The sequence below is a fragment of the Nerophis lumbriciformis genome, linkage group LG08 (genome assembly GCF_033978685.3).
Source record: "Nerophis lumbriciformis linkage group LG08, RoL_Nlum_v2.1, whole genome shotgun sequence".
NCBI lineage: Eukaryota > Metazoa > Chordata > Actinopteri > Syngnathiformes > Syngnathidae > Nerophis > Nerophis lumbriciformis.
The window spans coordinates 37561510-37584552 of record NC_084555.2 but is presented as its reverse complement, the minus strand read 5'-3'; the positions used below and the strand labels follow the sequence as shown (position 1 = coordinate 37584552).

General features: G+C 41.2%; 2 protein-coding genes across 7 annotated transcripts in view; one reads left to right on the top strand and one right to left on the bottom strand.

The window, feature by feature from the left end:
* Nucleotides 1-11534, bottom strand: part of LOC133611749 (formin-like) — a 179558-nt gene extending 168024 nt beyond the window's left edge. For both annotated transcript variants that reach the window (XM_061968839.2, XM_061968842.2), the window contains exons 1-2: nucleotides 11458-11534; nucleotides 6752-8335 (exon numbers count right to left, since the gene is read on the bottom strand). In XM_061968839.2, the coding sequence (XP_061824823.2) occupies nucleotides 6752-8261 (1510 nt within the window). In that variant the 5' untranslated portion in view covers nucleotides 8262-8335; nucleotides 11458-11534. The remainder of the gene's footprint in view (nucleotides 1-6751; nucleotides 8336-11457) is intronic.
* Nucleotides 11535-21638: 10104 nt separating this feature from the next.
* Nucleotides 21639-23043, top strand: part of LOC133611746 (ryanodine receptor 3-like) — a 359447-nt gene continuing 358042 nt past the window's right edge. For all 5 annotated transcript variants that reach the window (XM_061968833.2, XM_061968834.2, XM_061968831.2 and 2 more), the window contains exon 1: nucleotides 21639-21740. In XM_061968833.2, the coding sequence (XP_061824817.2) occupies nucleotides 21693-21740 (48 nt within the window). In that variant the 5' untranslated portion in view covers nucleotides 21639-21692. The remainder of the gene's footprint in view (nucleotides 21741-23043) is intronic.

Sequence of the window (23043 nt, the reverse complement as noted above, 5' to 3'; positions counted from 1 at the left end):
ATTTTCATAAAGTTTAGGTCTCGCAACTACGGTAAGCAGCGGCCAACTTAATTTTCCCCCGTAGAAGAAGAAGCGCTTCTAACCCAAAAATGGCTCCTATTAAGAGACACGCTTACGATGCAGAGTTTAAACTCAAGGCGATCAGTCACGCAGTAGAACACGGGAATAGAGCAGCAGAGAGAGAATTTAACATAAACGAATCAATGGTGTTTCATTCGGACACTGAAGAAGAAGAATTTGAGGGATTCGTGGATGAGGAATAACTTCATAAAGTGAGCTTTACATGTTTATTTTGTGTGTTGTGTTGTGTGACATTAACGTTTGAGCAACGTTGAGTTATTGATATATTGTTATTGCTCTGCACTATTTCGAGTGTTACTATATTGTGATTGCACTAACGTTTGATTTACCGTAACAGTATCACTGTTTTTTACGTGTTTATTGAATCAGGGAAAAGTTCCCCTCCACTATGTGATATAAATGTTGCACTACATGTTATACCTTGCTGTTGTTAAAAGATAAACAAAACACCACGTCACTGACTTTACCTCGGGGAAAATAATAAAACAGCTGTTTATTCATTTTGGGAGTGAACAGACTTGTCAGATTGCTGGTTTGTAATCTATTAATAAAGTTTGACTGCCCTATTTGACTGTTTTGTTGACATTCCCTTTAGCGCAGCTCCATCTAATGGATGCATAGGTGCGCCTTATAATCCGGTGCGCCTTATATGTGAACAAAGTTTTGAAATATGCCATTCATTGAAGGTGCGCCTTATAATCCGGTGCGCCTTATAGTACGGAAAATACGGTACTTCGAAGACCTCCTCAATCCCACCAACACGTCTTCCTTTCATAGTTCTTTTTATTGATTTCACATTCACATTGACAAAATATTCAAACCCTCTTCATCCCCTACCCCTGCTGTCACTCAAAACAAAAACAAAAAAACAAAAGTAAGAGTACAAAAGTACCCGGAGTAAAAAAATAAATAAATAGATAAAGTTCAGTACAAGGCACCTAAAACACAGTAATTGAAAACTGAAACATAATGTAGACGCAGCATGACAAGGCCATATCTAGGTACATATCTAGGGCTCTTCCTGCACTTGTGTAGAAGATTGGTCAAAAAAAGTAAAAAAAGGTCTCCACACTTTAAAAAACTTGTTTTCAGAGCCCCGTAATGTGTATCTTATTTTCTCCAGCTTCAGGTTTGCTAGTACGTCCCTTATCCAGTGGGAGACTAAGGGTGGGTCAGCCTCCTTCCACTTCAACAATATCAGGCGGCGAGCAAGGAGGGTGGTGAAGGCAACTATTTTGTGACCCCCGACAGGTAGTTCCATCCCTTCAGGAATGATTCCAAATACGGAAATGAAAGGGTTTGGATCGATTTGAATTGTTAAAACCGTAGAGAGTGCTTCGAAGATGGACTTCCAGTACCCCTTTAGCTTCGGACAAAGCCAAAACATGTGTATTAATGTTGCGTTATCTAGTTTACATCTATCACATAATGGGTTAATATGGGGAAATATTTTTGCTAATTTTGCTTTTGAGAAGTGCACCCGGTGTATCACTTTAAATTGGACCAGTGAGTGTCGTGCGCACATTGAAGATGAGTGAACCCTTTTCTCAATGTTTGCCCAGGTTACGTCATCTATTGATGTTTGGAGGTCTTGTTCCCATGCTGTTCTGATTCTTAGCATGGAAGTGCATTCTAATACTGAGAGTAAATTAAGTATATATGATATTGCCCTCTTCTTTATTGGATTTAAACACATAATTTCATCTGTGGTTGATTTAGAGGGTTTGTTAGGGAACTGCGGAAGAACTGTTTTAACATAATCCCTTATCTGGAAATATCTAAATATATGGGAACTGGGTAAATTAAATTTCTTGGACAACTCTGTAAAAGAGGAGAATATATTGTCTATAAAAAGATCATTGAAGCATTTCAAACCCCTTTGATGCCACATATTAAAAGCTGTGTCAAGTGTTGAAGGTGGAAAGCAGTGATTTGATGCTACTGGACTGAAAAGGCTCATTCCTTGCAGGTTAAAATGTTTTCGAAATTGACAGTATATTTTGAGCGAGTGACTTACTACAGGATTAATATTAATTGTCTTCACTGATAGAGGCAAAGCTGCACCCATTAGGGCTGCTAAAGAAGCAGAACCACTAGAATGTGTCTCCAGCTTCACCCATGTAGGACTTTCCTTATGTAGATGGTAATATGTCCAGTATGACATGCAATGCAAGTTGGTGGCCCAGTAATACATACAGAAATTTGGAAGGGCCATACCTCCATCATGTTTTGCTCTTTGTAAAAACTCCTTGCGCAGACGTGGCTGTTTGCCATTCCAAATATAAGATGAGATTATTGAGTCTAATTTTTTGAAAAATGTACCAGGGATAAATACAGGTAAGCATTGAAACAGATACAAATATTTTGGAAGCACAGTCATCTTAATTACATTGACTCTGCCTATAAGTGAAATGAAAAGGGGAGTCCAATTAGCCAGATCTTGCTTGGTTTGTGTAAACAACTTCCCAAAGTTTTGCCTGAAGAGGTCTTTAAAATTCTTTGTAATAGTAATTCCGAGGTAATTAAAACTGTCTGTAGTGATCTTAAAGGGCAACCCAATGTTTTCTAGTTTTGAGACGTCCATATTCAAGGGCAGTAGCTCACTTTTATTTAAATTCAATTTATAACCGGAGATTTCACCAAACTGTTGTAACAGGCTAAGAATTAATGGAATTGCAGATTCTGCGTTGGACACATAAAGGAGAAGATCGTCAGCATAAAGGGACAATTTATGTTCTATGTTTCCTCTATGTATGCCCATTATAGAGTGATTAGATCTAATGGCTAAAGCTAGGGGTTCGATAGCCAGGACAAAAAGAAGGGGACTGAGGGGGCATCCCTGGCGAGTTCCACGGTGTAAATCAAAAGGACTTGAATACAAATTATTAGTCAGAATCATAGCAGAAGGGCTGGAATATAACAGTTTTATCCATGTGATGAATGTTTCCCCAAATCCGAATTTTGCCAGCGTTTCAAAGAGGTAGTCCCATTCTACTCTATCGAATGCCTTCTCTGCATCCATGGAGAGAAGACATTCTGAAGCAGCTTGACAAGGAGTGTACATTATGTTAAACAGGCGTCGGGTATTAAAAAAGGAGCGTCTATGCTTAACAAAACCTGTCTGGTCTGGGGATATTAAACTGGGTAAAATGTTTTCCAAACGGTAAGCTAATACTTTGGCCAATATTTTATAGTCTGTGTTTAACAAAGATATGGGTCTATAGGATCCGCAGTCTAAGGGGTCCTTGCTCTTTTTTGCCAGTAATGTTATGCATGCCTGATTTAGGGTGGTTGGGAGAAATCCCGCTACTAGTGATTCTGAATACATGGCTGCCAAAATAGGAGCTAACTGTGTAGAGAATTTACCAACACGTCTTCCTATGAGGAAGCAGTGCCTGGGGAATCTGTGGTGGGCTCTCCTATTTCTGGGGCTAAGGTTGCTGAGGTAGTTAAAAGCTCTTTGGCGGCAAGGCCCCGGGGGTGGATTAGATCCGCGCGAAGTTCCTTAAGGCTCTGGATGCTGTGGGGCTGTCTTGGTTGACAAGACTCTGCAGCATCGCGTGGACATCGGGGGCAGTACTTCTGGATTGGCAGACCGGGGTGGTGGTTCCTCTCTTTAAGAAGGGGAACCGGAGGGTGTGTTCCAACTATCGTGGGATCACACTCCTCAGCCTTCCCGGTAAGATCTATTCAGGTTTACTGGAGAGGAGGCTACGCCGGATAGTCGAACCTCGGATTCAGGAGGAACAGTGTGGTTTTTGTCCTGGTCGTGGAACTGTGGACCAGCTCTATACTCTCGGCAGGGTCCTTGAGGGTGCATGGGAGTTTGCCCAACCAGTCTACATGTGTTTTGTGGACTTGGAGAAGGCATTCGACCGTGTCCCTCGGGAAGTCCTGTGGGAAGTGCTCAGAGAGTATGGGGTATTGGACTGTCTGATTGTGGCAGTCCGCTCCCTGTATGATCAGTGTCAGAGCTTGGTCCGCATTGCCGGCAGTAAGTCGGACACGTTTCCAGTGAGGGTTGGACTCCGCCAAGGCTGCCCTTTGTCACCGATTCTGTTCATAACTTTTATGGACAGAATTTCTAGGCGCAGTCAAGGCGTTGAGGGGATCTGGTTTGGTGGCTGCAGGATTAGGTCTCTGCTTTTTGCAGATGATGTGGTCCTGATGGCTTCATCTGGCCAGGATCTTCAGCTCTCACTGGATCGGTTCGCAGCTAAGTGTGAAGCGACTGGGATGAGAATCAGCACATCCAAGTCTGAGTCCAAGGTTCTCGCCCGGAAAAGGGTGGAGTGCCATCTCCGGGTTGGGGAGGAGATCTTGTCCCAAGTGGAGGAGTTCAAGTACCTCGGAGTCTTGTTCACGAGTGAGGGAAGAGTGGATCGTGAGATCGACAGGCGGATCGGTGCGGCGTCTTCAGTAATGCGGACGCTGTATCGATCCGTTGTGGTGAAGAAGGAGCTGAGCCGGAAGGCAAAGCTCTCAATTTACCGGTCGATCTACGTTCCCATCCTCACCTATGGTCATGAGCTTTGGGTTATGACCGAAAAGACAAGATCACGGGTACAAGCGGCTGAAATGAGTTTCCTCATTTCCTCAGCTCTCCCTTAGAGATAGGGTGAGACGCTCTGCCATCCAGGGGGAGCTCAAAGTAAAGCCGCTGATCCTCCACATCGAGAGGAGCCAGATGAGGTGGTTTGGGCATCTGGTCAGGATGCCACCAGAACGCCTCCCTAGGGAGGTGTTTAGAGCACGTCCGGCCGGTAGGAGGCCCCGGGGAAGACCCAGGACACGTTGGGAAGACTATGTCTCCCGGCTAGCTTGGGAACGCCTCGGGATCCCCCGGGAAGAGCTGGACGAAGTGGCTGGGGAGAGGAAAGTCTGGGCTTCCCTGATTAGGCTGCTTCCCCCGCGACCTGACCTCAGAAAAGCGAAGAAGATGGATAGATGGATGGATGCATTGCAAAATGATTAACCATCCACCTTCTTCTCAAGCAAGATCCACCCAGGAATGGGACCATTTGAATCCCTTCCCTACTGTACATATATGCCAGTCATCTGTAGTTGTTTTTCTAGCAAGGACAAAATGTGCATAAAAGCTGGTAAATGTTTTTTTTTAATGTGAACAGACATACTAGTTTTTAAAACTCTACTCACATAAATGGAAATTGTTTTAAACACCAGTGCGAATGAACTCATCACTTTTAAAAATACCCGCTGTCGTTCATTCTGGCTTTTGAGTTGTATTTTCTGACAGTTTGAGAGTCATTAAATGAGTATTGACGAGTGATTGGATGAGCGCAAGAAAGGCAGAAGGGAAATACCCTTTAAGGGAGACTCCCCAAAGGGAATAAGCGGTAGAAAATGGATGGATGGATGGATGTTGTACATGATGTTTTTCCATTTCAATATAGTGATTGTTGATCGACCACTTCATCGTCATCCTTTCGACATCTGGGCAAAAGCTACAATATTTTACATACACACACAAAAACATCACAATCTGGGAGATTCGTAACTTCAGTAGACAAGGGCAATATCCCAGAGTCTTCCGGATATTCCTCTATCTGACTCTTACCTAAAAAAAAGTCAGCTCGGCATGTTTTCAACACTAATGCCTCCACAATTTGAGCTTCTCCTTCTTGCACACACACACACACACACACGCACGCACGCACGCACGCACGCATGCACACACGCACGCACACGCGCACACACACACACACACACACACACACACACACACACACACACACACACACACACACACACACACACACACACGCACGCGCACACACACACACACACACACACACACACACACACACACACACACACACACACACACACACACACACACGCACACACACACACACACACACAACTGAGTAATACAACAAACAAAAAACTCCCACATGATTCCAGTCAACCAAACGGTTTGGATTTTTTTCATAAACGGTTTCTTCCATCATTCTGAGTTTCCCAAAACATTTGTCTATAAAGTGCAAATCTATAGTGTTTTTAAACAATTTTTTTTTACACCAGATATAATAGATAACCTATTCAAATTTTTGTGTTCAATGAAAGTTTTTCAAAAGTGCTGAATTCTAATTCACATTTTTCATACCTGCTGGTGACCCTTTGTGAGCTCCCTGGTCTATGTGTGGAGGTGTGAGATTAGAAGCAGGATAGTGGGGTCCCTCGGGCAGCAAATTGGCAATGCTTCAGTTAACACAATGCTCACGAGAACCACGGTCAGGTCGAAGTTTGCGTCAAGTTTGAGCCTGTGATCAAAGGCACTAATCTCTGACTTGGCCACAGTGCTTAGAAAGTTATTTGAGATCATCTACCAAATTATTGTCAGAGCTGGATCGCAACTTGTAAAGCTCTTTTAATTTGTATTTGATGTCACAATGACTTGAACTATACTGCTATTTTAGCTGCGACAAATTGTGGAGAATAGCCACAGGGACAAAGCCCAAAGTGCAGAATAAAGGCCCGTTGCAGGGAGGCAACATTAGGAGTCATCTTCAGCACATACAATCATTAACTCCATGTGAAGTCCTCGGGATAATTAAACAAGCAATGTCAACATTACATGCTATGCTACATCATGCTACTTCATGTTGTGAATGTGTGTTTTTTGGGGGGGGGGCTTCAATTAGCTTACCTGTCGTTGTAGAGTTGCCAGAAGAATTCCACTTTCCAGAGTTGCTTGGCCGCCTACCGAAATTCAAATCCAGATGTGTAACGGTTCGCTTGTTGCCATTCCTGTCCGTGATCTCAGTGAAAAGCTTGGGCTCATCTGTGTTACTAGAGCTGTCCCGTTCGTGGTCCACATCTTTATCTGAGAGCAGTACTAAGCGATGGTTGAATTTTGGGCTTGGGGACAGGACCGGCGACATGCTCTGCAGGCTGTTGGAGGCAGGGAAGGATGTGTTGAAGACACCGGCAAGAGAAGGTGAAGTCAGGCCTTTTGTGTGATTTTTCGATAGGGATAACGGGTCATTGGTAAGGTGAAGAGGCAAGTGTAGCCCCTCAGCAAGCTTGTTACCCGTCTTTTCTTGACTGTCCCAAGAAGCACAGTCTCTGCTTGATCTCAACTGTCTATACTGCTTATTGGTACCAGGGTAAGACTCTGTGGAACCTGACTCATCTGGGCTTGTATGGCTGACACTTTGCACTTTCCCATCTACATCCTGCACTTTAGCCACCACCCTGACCCCCTTATCCTTTAGGTTTAGTTTACTGTGCCGTTGTTGATTCGAGTTCATCACAGCATTCTCTGCAGGAATAACACCCAAGCAGTCAAACTTCTTTACTGGCCGAAGGTTGCTCCCACTTTCCCTTCTGGTCAGACCTTCCACCAAACAGCAAGAGGCCGATTCAAAACCCTGCTCACTATCATACTCTGAGAAATCATTGCAGAAATCCACATCTGAGTCAGTCGTGCGGTTGTCTTCCGTTAAGTCCCAGCTGTCTTTGGGGATCTTGAAGTGATCGTCCATTGGCAGGATGGAATTACTACCATGAACGCAGGATGTTGAACCTGGAATCTGCTCCACAGAGGAGACCAAAAATGCACCATTTTTGGCAGTCAAATCACAGGATTTAGCTCCCTTTGAAATGTTGCTCTTCTTCTGACTCAAAAGGATATCTTCAGAATCCACAAGCTTCTTGCCTCCCTTTATCTTCATCTTTCGGCTCTTTGATGCAACCATTTTATGATGTTGAGGACCAGTCAGGGCTCCGACAGCTTCACCTCCTGGGTCATCTTCCAGGCCCTCAATGTAATCCTGCAATTTCGCGTCCTGGTTACCCATCTTGACTTTCTCAGAACAATCCCTGCACAGGGATAAGAGATTCACCAGCAACTGGTGGTGCTCTGCAGCCAGCCAGCAGAGCTCTGCAACAGCCGCCTCTGTTGCCTGCTTGTAGCAGAAGGGTTTAGCCATGGAGATGGAAGACTGGCCTCTTTGTTTGGACACAGCGCGATCCTCCTTTCCCAAGTCATGGTCATTACTTGTTCGAGCTGAAAGAGGGGTGCGGCTCTTGTACTTAAAGCTCTGGTCCAACCTCTTGGGGAAATACAGGCTGATGTTGCTGAGCTCACGGATGGGCACATAGAGAAACAAAACAGTGTGTTTGCCCTCCATGATGGACGCAATGTTGATTAACATAAGACCTCTAGGGCTTGTCCACCTGCAGATAGACTTGACCGCAGGCGGTGTTCATCCTATGGCCCATCTTGATGCTGTCAGAGAGAGTACACAGCAACGCATTTCATTTAATGGGTACAACATGCAGTTAATGGACAGCTATGCTGGTTATATTTATGAATAGTCTTGTTAAACTAATAAGGGCTGCAGCTATTGATTATTTTAGTAGTCGAGTAATCTATAGTATAGTTTGTTCGATTAATTGATTAATCCGATAAACCACATTTATAGCCTCAATACATATATCAGGAATAATAGTTGAAATAAAAATTGTTTCTGCTTGATAAATCCACATGATCAACATTTAAATTGCAATTTTAACATGTGCACATTGATACCAAAAGTAAATTATCCGCTTTTCGCCGCCACTCAGATCACAGCACTGACACAAAACCGTACTAATCTGTGCTCTATTGCAGCAGCCATGCGGAAACTATGTCCACGTATTTAAAGGTCCACGCACTCCATGCTGTCCGGATTTTATACATGTTTATTAGTTACACTCATTAAACAATGAATCAAAGAAAGATAATGAAAATCAAAACTTTCTTCTAATCGAATGCATTTATTCAATTGATTATTTGTTGCACCCCTAAAGTAGTCCATTAAATAATTTGTTGGATTAATCTAGTAATAGGATAAAACACACTTTATAGCATGGTATGGGTGTCAAACTCATTATAGATCGGGGGCCACATGGAGAAAAATCTACTCCCAAGTGGGCCGGACCGGTAAAATCACGGCACGATAACTTAAAAATAAAGACAACTTCAGATTGTTTTCTTTGTTTAAAAATAGAACAAGCACATTCTGAAAATGTACCAATCATAATGTTGTTGTTGTTGTTTTTTTACACTTACATGTTGCGGTTAATAGTATTATATCTTTATTTATTGTTATTTATACTTTCTGAATAAATTATATGATAATGTTCATCAGTCAACTTATTGGTGTTCATTTTCAATACATCAAGATTAAACATAATATCAAAATCAATTTACAGGATGTTATTCATGTAGTTTGCTCATTTTCCTCGACTGGTGTACTAACATCATGTGGTTTATTTTATTTTTTTTTACATATGTGGCATAATCTACAAAGATACAAATAATTGCTATTACGACATCTAGTGGACACAATTAGAACAGCAGTTTATTTAATTTGGCTAATTTTTATACTTAGCAAACTCATCCCCTGGGTTGGATAAAACCTGTACATTTGACACCCCTGCTTTATAGCCTCAATGCATATTTTAGGAAAAATTGTTAAACAAACAACAATGTTTCTTCTTTCCCATAACCTTCATTAAGTTTTAACATGTGTGCAGTAATACAAATAAAAATATCTCTACTTTGCAGCCACACAGATCATTGCATCCACACACCTCCACTCTCATGTGCACTCTATTGCAGTTCACATATTTAAAGTCCGGATTTTATCAATTTGTATTAGTTACAAATATTAAACAATTAATCGAATTAACAGAATACAAATCAAGACTTTTTTTCCTGATCAAATCAATCCAGGGCTGCAACAACTAATCGATTAAATCTATTAAAATCGATTATAAAAATAGTCGGCGATTAATTTAGTCATCGATTCGTTGGATCTATGCTATGCGCATGCGCAGAGGCTATGTTTTTTTTTTTTTTTTTTTTTTTTTTTTAACCTTTATTTATAAACTGCAACATTTACAAACAGCTGAGAAACAATAATCAAAATAATAGGGGTGTAACGGTACGTGTATTTGTATCGAACCGTTTCGGTACGGGGGTTTCGTTTCGGTGCTGAAGTGTACCGAGCGAGTTTCCACACGGACATACTAAGTAGCGTACTGCACGTTGTGTAAATAATACTCAAAATGCCGGACATTTGAGGCATCTAAGAAACTCCGCCCTGACAGCACTGCAAAAGAGGACATGTCCGGTGAAAAGAGGACGTATGGTCAGTCTATCCTAGCCCGTTAGCTGCTAGCATGCTAGCAAAAGAGGACAAGCAGCGATCGGTTTCACCGGACGTGAAACCGGGCTAGGTCCTGACCATACGTCCTCTTTTCACCGGACATGTCCTTTTTTGCGGGGCTTTCGGGCGGTGTTTCTTAAATGCCTCAAATGTCCGGCATTTTGAGTTAGGGTTGCATGTATTTTCAATGTACGTTCAGGGTTAAGAAGGTTAAAAACAAAACAAATTGTGCGTGCAGCAGCATTGGTGAGGAAGGGTCAGAGACAGAGAGAGAGAGAGCGAGAGAGTTATGATAAACGCGCGTGCGTCGTCAGGCTCTGCTTTTTATCGATACATTTATCAGATTTAATTTTTTAATATCTATAGCAGCGGTGTCAAAAGTGTGCATTTTTGTAACATTTTCCTTGTTTTATTTGGCAAGTTGAAAGAACATGGCGCCCGTATGCTGTTTTTTTCAATAAAATACTGGAAAGGATAGAAATGTAGTTTGTCTCTTTTATCCGATTATTAATCGATTAATCAAAGTAATAATCGACAGATTAATCGATTATCAAATTAATCGTTAGTTGCAGCCCTAAATCAATCGATTAATCATTGCAGCCCTTAGACGGATACAAGAACTTCTGCTATTCCTAAACTCACCGTCAACGCTGTTGATTAACATGCGTGGAATTAACAGTACATTTCTGTTTTGGAATCCACCTTTACGGTAACCTTATAGCACAAGGAAAGCGAAACATGAAAAATACACATATGCTATTACCAAGATTAATACGTCAGTCAATGCTTCCATGCAATATGTTTGCACGATGTTATTCTGCTTTTCCCAGCGATGGACAACTTTCTTGGCAAATCCCTCCCGACTGTTTACATCATAACATAATCCCTGCTGGTTAATGTCACCTTGTACTGGCCGGGAGTGCGTGTGTTTCTTTAACAACGTCAGCATCAATTCACCATCATAATAGTCTGCTTCTCGCAGAATTGTGGATACAAAAACCCGAAATCGGCTATTGCCCTATATGTAGTGTTGTGACATGCAAACTAAACACATGAAATATACCCAATCTGATTTATATCAGCTTCACTTGCAGTCAATGTTGCAGGGAAAGCATAATGGGCGCAAAACGCTAATGCGTGTGCAGCAGGTCCAGTCAGGACAGCTCATTAAAAAAACAAACAGGTATTTACTTACCCGGTTCACTTGCGGGATGTCTATTTCTTGTCCTGTCTGTTTTGCAGCCAGCCAGCAAGACGCACCGCGGCTTCACAGGGCTCCTCTCCGGATGAATGACAAGACTGTAGGCCAATGGGATACCCCTGCGCTTTCTAACTGGGCAGTGATTGGCTCATTTTCAATTAACCCCGCCTACAAATATTTTGAGCCAGTGCAGCTTGATCGTAGGTAGGCTGAATTTATATATGTGATGTGATGCGATGCGATGTTGTACGATATGATAGTGACCGTTTGCAGAGTCTCTTAAGTGTTAAAGTGCACACATAGCAAAATAGCGAAAAGAAGTGCATCAAGTTAATAATTGCATTGCTTTTTGAGGGCTCACGGTGACGTTATTTAAAGCTGAACAGTGACACCTAGTGGGCGATATGTACATCAGCCGTTAAACCTTTTATGTCCTATTTGGATTGATTTTTATGAATTATGTATGACTTCCACGTTTGGCTACCTTTAAAAGTATATACTAGTTAAAAGCGTGTATGGTAGTGGATAATTATAATATCTGAATTAGTTCGAAATAAAAGGAACGACTCACAAAGCAGCTTGGTCAAAACATTCTAGACATTGTTTTTTATCTCCCTTCCCATTCAGGATGAGAATGCCAAAAGTGCATTCACAAATTAGTCAACTATAAATTGCAACGACATGGCTCTTAAGAATGACCCTTACATCAACAAATCCGCTGATGAATCTACAAACCCCGTTTCCATATGAGTTGGGAAGTTGTGTTAGATGAGGAAACTTAAGGTGCCGACCAAGATGCTGGTGCAGTTTTACTCAGCCATCATCGAGTCCATCCTGACCTCCTCCATCACCGTGTGGTTCCCTGGCGCCACAGTCCAGGATAAGCATAGACTGCAGCGCATGGTGCGTGCTGCTGAGAAGGTGATTGGCTGCAAGCTCCCATCCCTCCAGGACTTGTTCTCCTCCAGGACTAGGAGGCGTGTGGGTCAGATCACAGCGGACTCTTCTCACCCTGGACACACACTATTCTCCCCTCTCCCCTCAGGCTGGAGACTACGGTCCATCCAGACCCACACCTCCCGCCACCTGAACAGTTTTTTCCCCTCGGCCATCAGGCACATGAACAATAACTCCTAACAGTAGCTCCTTTGAATTCCTTCTAAGTCTATAACAAGATCTGATAGCTCAGTTACAGCTCTTGTTATTACCAAATCTGTGATATATGTGTTTTATGTTGCACGATTGCACCAAGAAAAATTCCTAGTTTGTGAACCCGTTCTCAAACAATGGCAATAAAACGATTCTGATCTGATCTGATCTGATGTAAATATAAACGGAATACAATGATTTGCAAATCCTTTTCAACCCATATTCAATTGAATGCACTACAAAGACACGATATTTGATGTTCAAACTCATAAACTTGATTTTTTTTTTTGCAAATAATAATTAACTTAGAATTTCATGGCTGCAACACGTGCCAAAGTAGTTGGGAAAGGGCATGTTCACCACTGTGTTACATGGCCTTTCCTTTTAACAACACCCAGTAAACGTTTGGGAACTGAGGAGACACATTTTTTAAGCTTCTCAGGTGGAATTCTTTCCAGTTCTTGCTTGATGTACAGCTTAAGTTGTTCAACAGTCCGGGGGTCTCCGTTGTGGTATTTTAGGCTTCATAATGCGCCACACATTTTCAATGGGAGACAGGTCTGGACTACAGGCAGGCCAGTCTAGTACCCGCACTCTTTTACTATGAAGCCACGTTGATGTAACACGTGGCTTGGCATTGTCTTGCTGAAATAAGCAGGGGCGTCCATGGCAACATTGCTTGGATGGCAACATATGTTGCTCCAAAACCTGTATGTACCTTTCAGCATTAATGGCGCCTTCACAGATGTGCAAGTTACCCATGTCTTGGGCACTAATACACCCCCATACCATCACAGATGCTGGCTTTTACACTTTGCGCCTATAACAATCCGGATGGTTCTTTTCCAGAGGACATGACGTCCCCAGTTTCCAAAAACAATTTGAAATGTGGACTCGTCAGACCACAGAACACTTTTCCACTTTGTATCAGTCCATCTTAGATGAGCTCAGGCCCAGCAAAGCCGACTGCGTTTCTGGGTGTTGTTGATAAACAGTTTTCACCTTGCATAGGAGAGTATTAACTTGCACTTACAGATGTAGCGACCAACTGTAGTTACTGACAGTGGGTTTTTGAAGTGTTCCTGAGCCCATGTGGTGATATCCTTTACACACTGATGTCGCTTGTTGATGCAGTACAGCCTGAGGGATCGAAGGTCACAGGCTTAGCTGCTTACGTGCAGTGATTTCTCTAGATTCTCTGAACCCTTTGATGTTATTACGGACCGTAGATGGTGAAATCCCTAAATTCCTTGCAATAGCTGGTTGAGAAAGGTTTTTCTTAAACTGTTCAACAATTTGCTCACACATTTGTTGACAAAGTGGTGACCCTCACCCCATCCTTGTTTGTGAATGACTGAGCATTTCATGGAATCTATTTTTATACCTAATCATGGAACCCACCTGTTCCCAATTTGCCTGTTCACCTGTGGGATGTTCCAAAAAAGTAATTGATGAGCATTCCTCAACTTTATCAGTATTTATTGCCACCTTTCCCAACTTCTTTGTCACGTGTTGCTGGCATCAAATTCTAAAGTTAATGATTATTTGCAAAAAAAAAAAAAGTTTTCTTTGTAGCATATTCAACTGAATATGGGTTGAAAATGATTTGCAAATCATTGTATTCCGTTTATATTTACATCTAATACAATTTCCCAACTCATATGGACACGGGGTTTGTATATATATATATATATATATATATATATATATATATATATATATATATATATTTATTTTTTTATTTTTATTTATTTATTTATATATACATACATATATATATATATATATATATATATATATATATATATATATATATATATATATATATATATATATATATATATATATATATATATACATATATATATATATATATACATACATATATACATGAACCGTCCTTTAAGGCAACACTTGCGACACTACTAACTTACTCCCCTACTTATTTTTTCTAAAATAGTAAATACTGATATTACTGTATATTTGTATACAACATGTTGTATCTGCTGATGTATTTCTGTTGTAATTGTAAAAAATAAAAATAAATCGGTCAATAAAAAAGAAGGCCGATACCGATTTACGTCAAAATGCCAAATGTTGGCGCCGATAATCGGTCGATCCCTACTTTTGTGTTTACATTTCGTTGACTAAATATGCGCTAGAATGCTGTCAACTTTTGTTCAGAATCAGCTACTTTCGCAACAGCTGACGCCACTTTCTTCATCATTGGATGGATGGATGAACGTAGCAGCGTCACAGTGCATTAGCAGTTTTGAAGCCGAGCGTTCATTGACTTTGACTGGTGAGCATAGAGTGGGTTGTTCCACTGCAGCAAAATTGGACAGCCATTGGAAAAATATTTGGCTTTGTCACATTCATCGAATGCTCAGTTTCTCTGGACGTGTATAGAAAGTAGGCTTGGCTGGCTTGGATGCTGAGATTCTGCATGATGATTAGATGATTCGTCTGAGGCTGAATCCCCTTTTGATTGACAGCAAAATGAGCGAATTATCCATCCATCCATTTTCTACCACTAATCCCTTTCGGAGTTACAGGGGGTGCTGGAGCTTTTTTGAAATATTAACCAATGCCAGAACATTTTTCAAGTTTCATTCCATTGTTCCGAATTGATATGGAACATTTTAGAATTCTAAGGATCACAAGGATCAATCATCTCTCCAGTACTGTACACATTATACACCAATGATTACAGAAGCATTAGTCCTGGAATGAAATACATGACATATTCAGATGACACAGTTATTATGGACACTACTAACACTGAATGGCAGTTACAAGTAGAAATTGACTTGTTTACTGATTGATGTAAACACAACTGCCTAGACCTCAATACATCCAAAACAAAAGAACTGGGTATTGATTTTTGGACAGAACAACACACTATCAACACACTCCACATCGACAAAGAGGCAATAGAAAAAGTTGAGTCACACAAAAGCTTTTGGAACCACAATTGATCACAAACTCACATTTCAAGTCAACAGTGAGAATATTTTTACTAAACGATTCCAAAGTCTTTAGTTTCTTAGAAAACTGCAGACTTCAGGTTGACCAGTCAGTTTTGCGTGCTTTCATTGAGTCAATTATGACATTCAATATAACAGCCTGGTATGGGTCACGCTCAGCACCATTTACAGGAACACACTCAATAAGATCATCAAGTTTAGCAGTGACATTATTACTCTCACATATCCAGTGGCGTGCAGTGAGGTTTGAGGTTGGGGAGGCACTGACCTAACCTGACTCTCACCAGACCCTTGTAGTTTGCTGAGCTCAACACAAGGGTCTGGGCTCGAAGGCATTGCAAACTCCTTCCAGATAAAATAAATAATGAACCAATCAGGATCGCCGGGCGGGATTTCATAGATGTGACGTAGCACCGAAGCGACTGTTTGATTCAAACAACAATGGCGCTACACAGCCCTCGCTGCGTCGTGTGCTGACATTGATTCTGCTATTGCAACTGTTTTGTCGAATCTATTGAATATTCATTCTTTAAAAGATGAACAGAGAACGGTTTTGAAGGCATTTATTGGTGGCAAGGATGTTTTGGCTCTTCTTCCGGCCGGGTTTGTATTTCCCAGTGTCGCTCTCATCGGTTGATTTCCATGTGAGTGGTTGAAGTAGCACGTCATTCAAGATAACGGACAAGTGGTTTATCCAATCACATACAATAATTTTTATACAAGGCCCCCGCCTTCTGAAATACATCTCCTATTGAGAACTCCCAGATCAATGTGTGGAGCTCAGCGAACTACAAGGATCTGGCGAGAGTCAGGTTAGCACTGACCCACTAGTCAGATTTAAAAACATACAGTGTGATGCAAAGTCACTGACTCACAAGTCAGATTTATAAACATGACAGTATGATGCAACGGCACTGGCTCAAAATCACAAAAACACACAGTATGATGCTAGAATAAAACATTTCAACACACTTAGCACACAATTAACACAGCACTGCAGAGCAGACTCCAGACCAGGGGTCTCCAAACTTTTTGACTCGGGGCAGCATTGGGTTAAAACAATTTGGCCGGGCTGTAATATATATATACTGTATATATATATATATATATATATATATATATATATATACCGTATTTTTCGGACTATAAGTTGCAGTTTTTTTCATAGTTTGGCCAGACTTATACTCAGAAATGTGTGAAATTATTAACACATTACCGTAAAATATCAAATAATAATATTTAGCTCATTCACATAAGAGACTAGACGTATAAGATTTCATGGGATTTAGCGATTAGGAGTGACAGATTGTTTGGTAAACGTATAGCATGTTCTATATGTTATAGTTATTTGAATGACTCTTACCATAATATGTTGCGTTAACATACCAGGCACGTTCTCAGTTGGTTATTTATGCCTCATATAACGTACACTTATTCGGCCTGTTCTTCACTATTCTTTATTTATTTTAAATTGCCTTTCAAAAGTCTATTCTTGGTGTTGGGTTTTATTAAATAAATTTCCCCCAAAAATGCGACTTATACTCCAGTGCGACTTATATATGTTTTTTTCCTTCTTTATTGTGCATTTTCGGCCGGTGCGACTTATACTCCGGAGCGACTTGTACTCCGAAAAATATGGTATATATATATATATATATATATATATATATATATATATATATATATATATATATATATATATATATATATATATATATATATATATATATATATATCGCACACTAATTGACTGAAAGAGCGTGCACTTGCCCCTGATGTCACGTTATCCATGGGAAAATACATTTTTAGACAATATGATTTGCCTGAGCGTCTAGGAGACACCGAGAGTAACAAGCGGTAGAAAATGGATTAGAAAGAACAGATTTAAATTTTTTTTTTTAAGTTTAGGTTTTTTTCACTTGGGACTTCCTGCGGGCCGAATCCGTCCCGCGGGCCGTAGTTTGGGGACCCCTGCATTAGACAGTATATCTTACCTTCACTTGTAAATGAAGTCCATTCGCTTTTCCTTCTGGACAAAGATCTCTACTTTGTTGTCAAAGTCCTCCTCTTTCTCTGAGTTTTAAAAGTCTCTCTTTCTTAATTGAGATAATTGCCAGGGAAGAAAGTCGTCCTTGGTCAGTACTATTCCGACTGTATGTTTTGATTCTTTTCCAATGTAGAAAACGACCTTTCCACAGACGACGTCGTTGCAGGTATAGTTAGCACCAGCTGGAGCTGGAGTAGCTTTGTTGTTTTGTTGAGAATAAAAGGCAGGGAAAGCAATTAAGACGTTTTTTGTAGCACAGCCACAAAGCCATTCTTTTCAGGTATACCTATCCTTTTGAAATGAACACGTTATATTCTGTCCTCGGACCACAAACGTTTGAATAAAATCTGGCAGCTCTGGCGTTGGTCTCCCAGTATTAATGACTTCTTGCTTTGATTGAAAGTCCAGTCTTGAAAAATTCCTTATTTTAGAAATCAAATCCTCCATTTTTAGTGCAAAAAAGCGTCACAGTTTGCGGGAAGCGTCGCAGTTGTTGTCTGTTGTTTTCTTCTTCTACTTCTTCTGTTGGCAGTTCATGAACTTTTGAAGTGCAAGTTAACAATGTATCGCCACATACTGTGAGGCAGAGGTACTTGCTGCCTCATGGCCTGCCTTTTCCCCGTGGCAACAAGCAGGCGCCCCTCACACGCTCAATTACTTTGTGTGTAGTTTCCGCGATTTTCACCATGAAAATGATCAAAATATGCAGGAACCACACCAAAATCCCATAGAAAGCATAGACCGAAAGAGAAATATTCAAACGTATTTTATTTTATTACTTCGTTTTTGAACATCCCCAAAGGGGACAAGCGGTAGAAAAATGGATCGATGGGATGGATGGTTAAGCCTTTTACCCCCCTGGTGGCAAGGTGAGGCACTGCCTCACTTGCCTCCCCTGACAGCACGTCACTGCACATATCTACAACAGAAGGGGCAGATTTAAAGGTATGCAATTAGGTCACTTTCATTCAGAGCTAAGAGAGCAATGTCCAGCTTTATACCCACCTCAATCAGACTCATGAATAGGAGTTAATATTTGGCGTTTTAGTAAATTGTTATGGATCAATTGTACATTTATTGTATTATTAACTCCTGCTATTTTAGCATAATAGACTTTTGTACTTTCCTGTACAATTGATTAAGGACTTAAGGACTCAAATTCCTGACATTTTAGCTTTTAACAGATTTTTTTGTATATTTATTGTTTAATATAGGCACCTGGCCTAATGTTTGTGCGTGTCATGGATGTTGTGTGAGAACTGACGCTGCTTCACACCCGAAGTTCCTAACAAATAAATAAAGTACTTGAATTGAGTTGAATTGAATTAAGTGCGTTTTATCATTTAGTAAAATGTATCATCTTTACATCAATGATCTGTTATTGGAGACTGCACTTGTGTTTAGAAAGTAGCTCAAATCCAACATCCCCTACTTGAAAGACAAGCAGCCGCATGCAGTCTGTGATAATGTCTTAATGACACGTATTCACATTTTGCTGTGGATTTCATTGGGTTATGCGTGTGTACCTAATGTTGTGACCTGTGAGATCCATCTTTTTTTCCTTATAGCGCTTGTCCTCATCCATCCATCCACTGTCTACCGCTTGTCCCTTTTTGGGGTCGCGGGGGGTGCTGGAGCCTATCTCAGCTGCATTCGGGCGGAAGGCTATGGTACACCCTGGACAAGTCGCTACCTCATCACAGGGTCAACACAGATAGACAGACAACATTCACACTCATATTCACACACTAGGGCCAATTTAGTGTTGCCAAACAACCTATCCCCAGGTGCATGTTTTTGGCAGTGGGAGGAAGCCGCAGTGCCCGGAGGGAACCCATGCAGTCACGGGGAGAACCTGCAAACTCCACACAGAAAGATCCATAGCCTGGGATTGAACCCAGGACTACTCAGGACCTTCATATTGTGATGCACATGCACTAACCCCTGTTCCACCACATACGAGTGTACCAGTGACATGCAGTCAGGGGAGGCAGGTGAGGCGGGGCCTCACGTGCCATGATGGAAAGAAAAAAAATGTAAAAAGAAAAAAATATATAAAATTGTTATATGTATCCAGTGATTATACTATAAAATTATTTTCCATTTAACTTAATCAGTTTTAGATTATTTTTATTCAAAATCGCTGAATTTTCACATTTGCCGTTCAAATACTGAGAAGAGACTTGCGTTGATCAGCAGCCAATTGAGGCACGTCACTGAGTTGAGCCCCACCATGGATTGCGCAATGACTCGGCTAACTGCTGGCCTGCTGTGCAGTGAGACCTTATTGCTATATGAATAATATTATACATTTCCATAGTTTAGTTAGCTGAGGTATATAATGTACAGTGTATTTTGTCAACAACTGTATGTGTAATGTATTTCTTGTGCTGAGCAATCATAAAACTGCTGCGAAGACGCACTGTGTGAGGCTCGCAGTAATCCCGCCTCCTGGTGGTAGAGGGCGGTAGTGATCCCAGAGATCATTCTTGCGACTACTCGGCTGCAGAAGAAGTGACAACAAGCAGCTAAAGTTAGCAGCGATCGTTTATTTTTTTTCCTCTTGCCTGAACTTTTAACATGGAGGATTACATATCTAAAATAAAACAGTTTTCTAAACTGGACTTTCAATCGAAGCAGGAGGTAATACTTAAAGGAAGATCTCCATCGAGACAGAGAGACTTTCAAAACTGAAGAAAGATAAGGAAGACTTCTATAAACAAGTTATCGATGCTTTTGTTCAGAAGGAGCTGCGCATTGACTTCATTTATACGTAAAGGTAAGACCATAATAACGTTTTTTTTTATTAAATGTGCTTTTTTGTGTCCTACAGTTTGTATGTGTAAAGTTAAAGTTAAGTTAAAGTACCAATGATTGTCACACACACTAGGTGTGGTGAAATTTGTCCTCTGCATTTGACCCATCCCCTTGCTCACCCCCTGGGAGATGAGGGGAGCAGTGGGCAGCAGCGGTGGCCGCGCCCGGGAATCATTTTTGGTGATTTAACCCCCAATTCCAACCCTTGATGCTGAGTGCCAAGCAGGGAAGAATGCTGGTATGAGCTTTTAAACATAACCCGTTAACTGCTGCCAATCAAATGGTGAATAAGATACTCTTTAGGGTTCATATGTTTGTAAATCTGACTGTGCTGAAGTCAGTGCCTCACCAGCCATGAACCTCACCGCACGTCACTGGAGTGTGCATACAGAGTGTGTCAACAATATCTGTCGCTTTTTTAAGTCCCTGCTAAGACACTAGAGGGCAGCATCGCATTTAAAAGGGAGACAGCTCTTTATTGTGACCATGAATACAGTTTTGACCATGAGATGGATTTGAATCAAATGTTACGACCACAAATGTTTGTGATGATTTTATTGTTTTTTATAGTTAACCAGGCATTACTATAGTTTGCGTTCCAAATGCATGAAATTAACCGGAAACAATGTGTGAATTGCATCATAACCTGTAAACAGACTTCCTGAATAATGTGTATGTTTTATGAGGTTACTTCTAAATGTCTATTTTCATGAATGGGTTTTGGTTTCCATCCATCCATCCATCCATTTTCTCACCCTGCATCATTATTATTGGTAGTCTAGACATGTGTGCTATATGTGGTGCTGGTCATCTGATCCGCTGCAGGGTGCATTTTGCATGCTTTCTGGAAGAAAAAAACACCCCCCTCCCCTTAGTTGGTATTATTATGAGTCTGAGTCTCTTTGACTATGTCAGAATATGCTTGCATTTACGCGCTCTGCCTGTGACGTCACAGATGTGTCTGTGCGTCTCATCTCTTCCACGCCGTCCACAGTCGCACGAGCCAAGCCAGCAGCAGCATCAGCAGCATCAGCAGCAGTGTAGCATCCTTTCTCCGCACGCCCAACTCCTCCTTCCTCCTTCTTCCTCCTCCTCCCGGGGCCACGGGTGAAGGAGGCTCGTGCTGTGGGCTTTGGCTGGCAGTCTCGCCGCTGTATGGCTGTGGATTAGCTGTATGCTCACATCGACGAGGGATAGGAGCCAGCGCCTCAGTGCGCTCATTTGCAGCCATGGCTGAAGGCGGAGAAGGAGAGGATGAGATCCAGTTCCTCAGAACTGTGAGTACATGCTTGCTAAATCGCTGCTCTGCACACTCTTTGCCATCACCATCATCATCATCATCACCATCATCATCCCATGCAAGGGTGGTTGTGTACCAACTGTCAAGTGGGAATCTCATAACCTTTGAGAACCTGATCTTCAAGACAGTGATAGTACTGCCTCATTGTTTGGGAATCATCTCAGCTATTTTATCACTGCAAGTTGAGTTCATCACTTCATGAATTATATACATACATACATGTGTAATAACTGCATTATTATTAGTGCCAATATTTACAGCGGCATATTGTTACCTATACTGTAAGTCACGCCACTAACAATCCAATTCAATTTTCAGATCTATTTTAGTGCTTGCACACATAATAATACACATCATTTTTAAATTGATATGTTTTTGTTGTGGTTGTAGTTTTCACTGAACTGCATCACTTTGACAGGAGTTTGTAATGTGTAAGGGCTTACATAAAACATTACAATAGAAACTTTTGCAATGGTGTTGTTTTAAGTCATTTGGTAAAGGGGCAAAATATTACAAACACCCTTTCTATCTTTGTATGTTTTGTCAGTCAAAACTGAACACTTGAATGTTGTTAGATTGTGCAATTGTCCCTAATGTTATGGCCAGGGAGAGCAGACATTTGCCTCAGGCTTGCTTTGTGCAGCAATAGCAAAGGTCGACATTTAACTGAACATAGCAAGATTGAATACAATCTACGCTGTTGTTCCTCCACAGTCCCGATCGTAGACATTTGGTATAAAAGACGCCAATTAATTATTACACAGTTTATAGGCTGTCCTGCTTAATAACAGTTAGAAGAAACATCTTCTGCCATAATGGTGTAAGAAGACACATAAACAGACATGATGGAGGCCTAAGTCATGTTACTGCAAGTTTTCCCCCAGTTGTCCATTGAGAAACTTGAAATCTGATGTCTGTTTTCATATTTTCTAGTGTTCTACCTAACAAGTAACTGTCAAAATGTTAACAGGCATGCGAGACGCGCAGCCCCGTAGCACAGCCTTTAGACATGAGCCACGTACAGTACGTACGTGATGGAGTCTTCAATGTGTAATCTTTGCGCTTTCCTTCCCCCAAGAACAGCCATGATCTTTTCAAATGTTTCCTCTTGCTGGATGTCTTTTACCTCCCTGTTCCGTTGTCCCCGCAGCCTCTCAACCTATTAACCGCAGTGCATAGAGGTCGCCACATCAGCATGCCTCCTGCTCCTAAATGAAGCTGACATTTCAGCGCTACTACCCCTTCTTTCTGAGAGAGAACATAAATGCCATCATTTCACA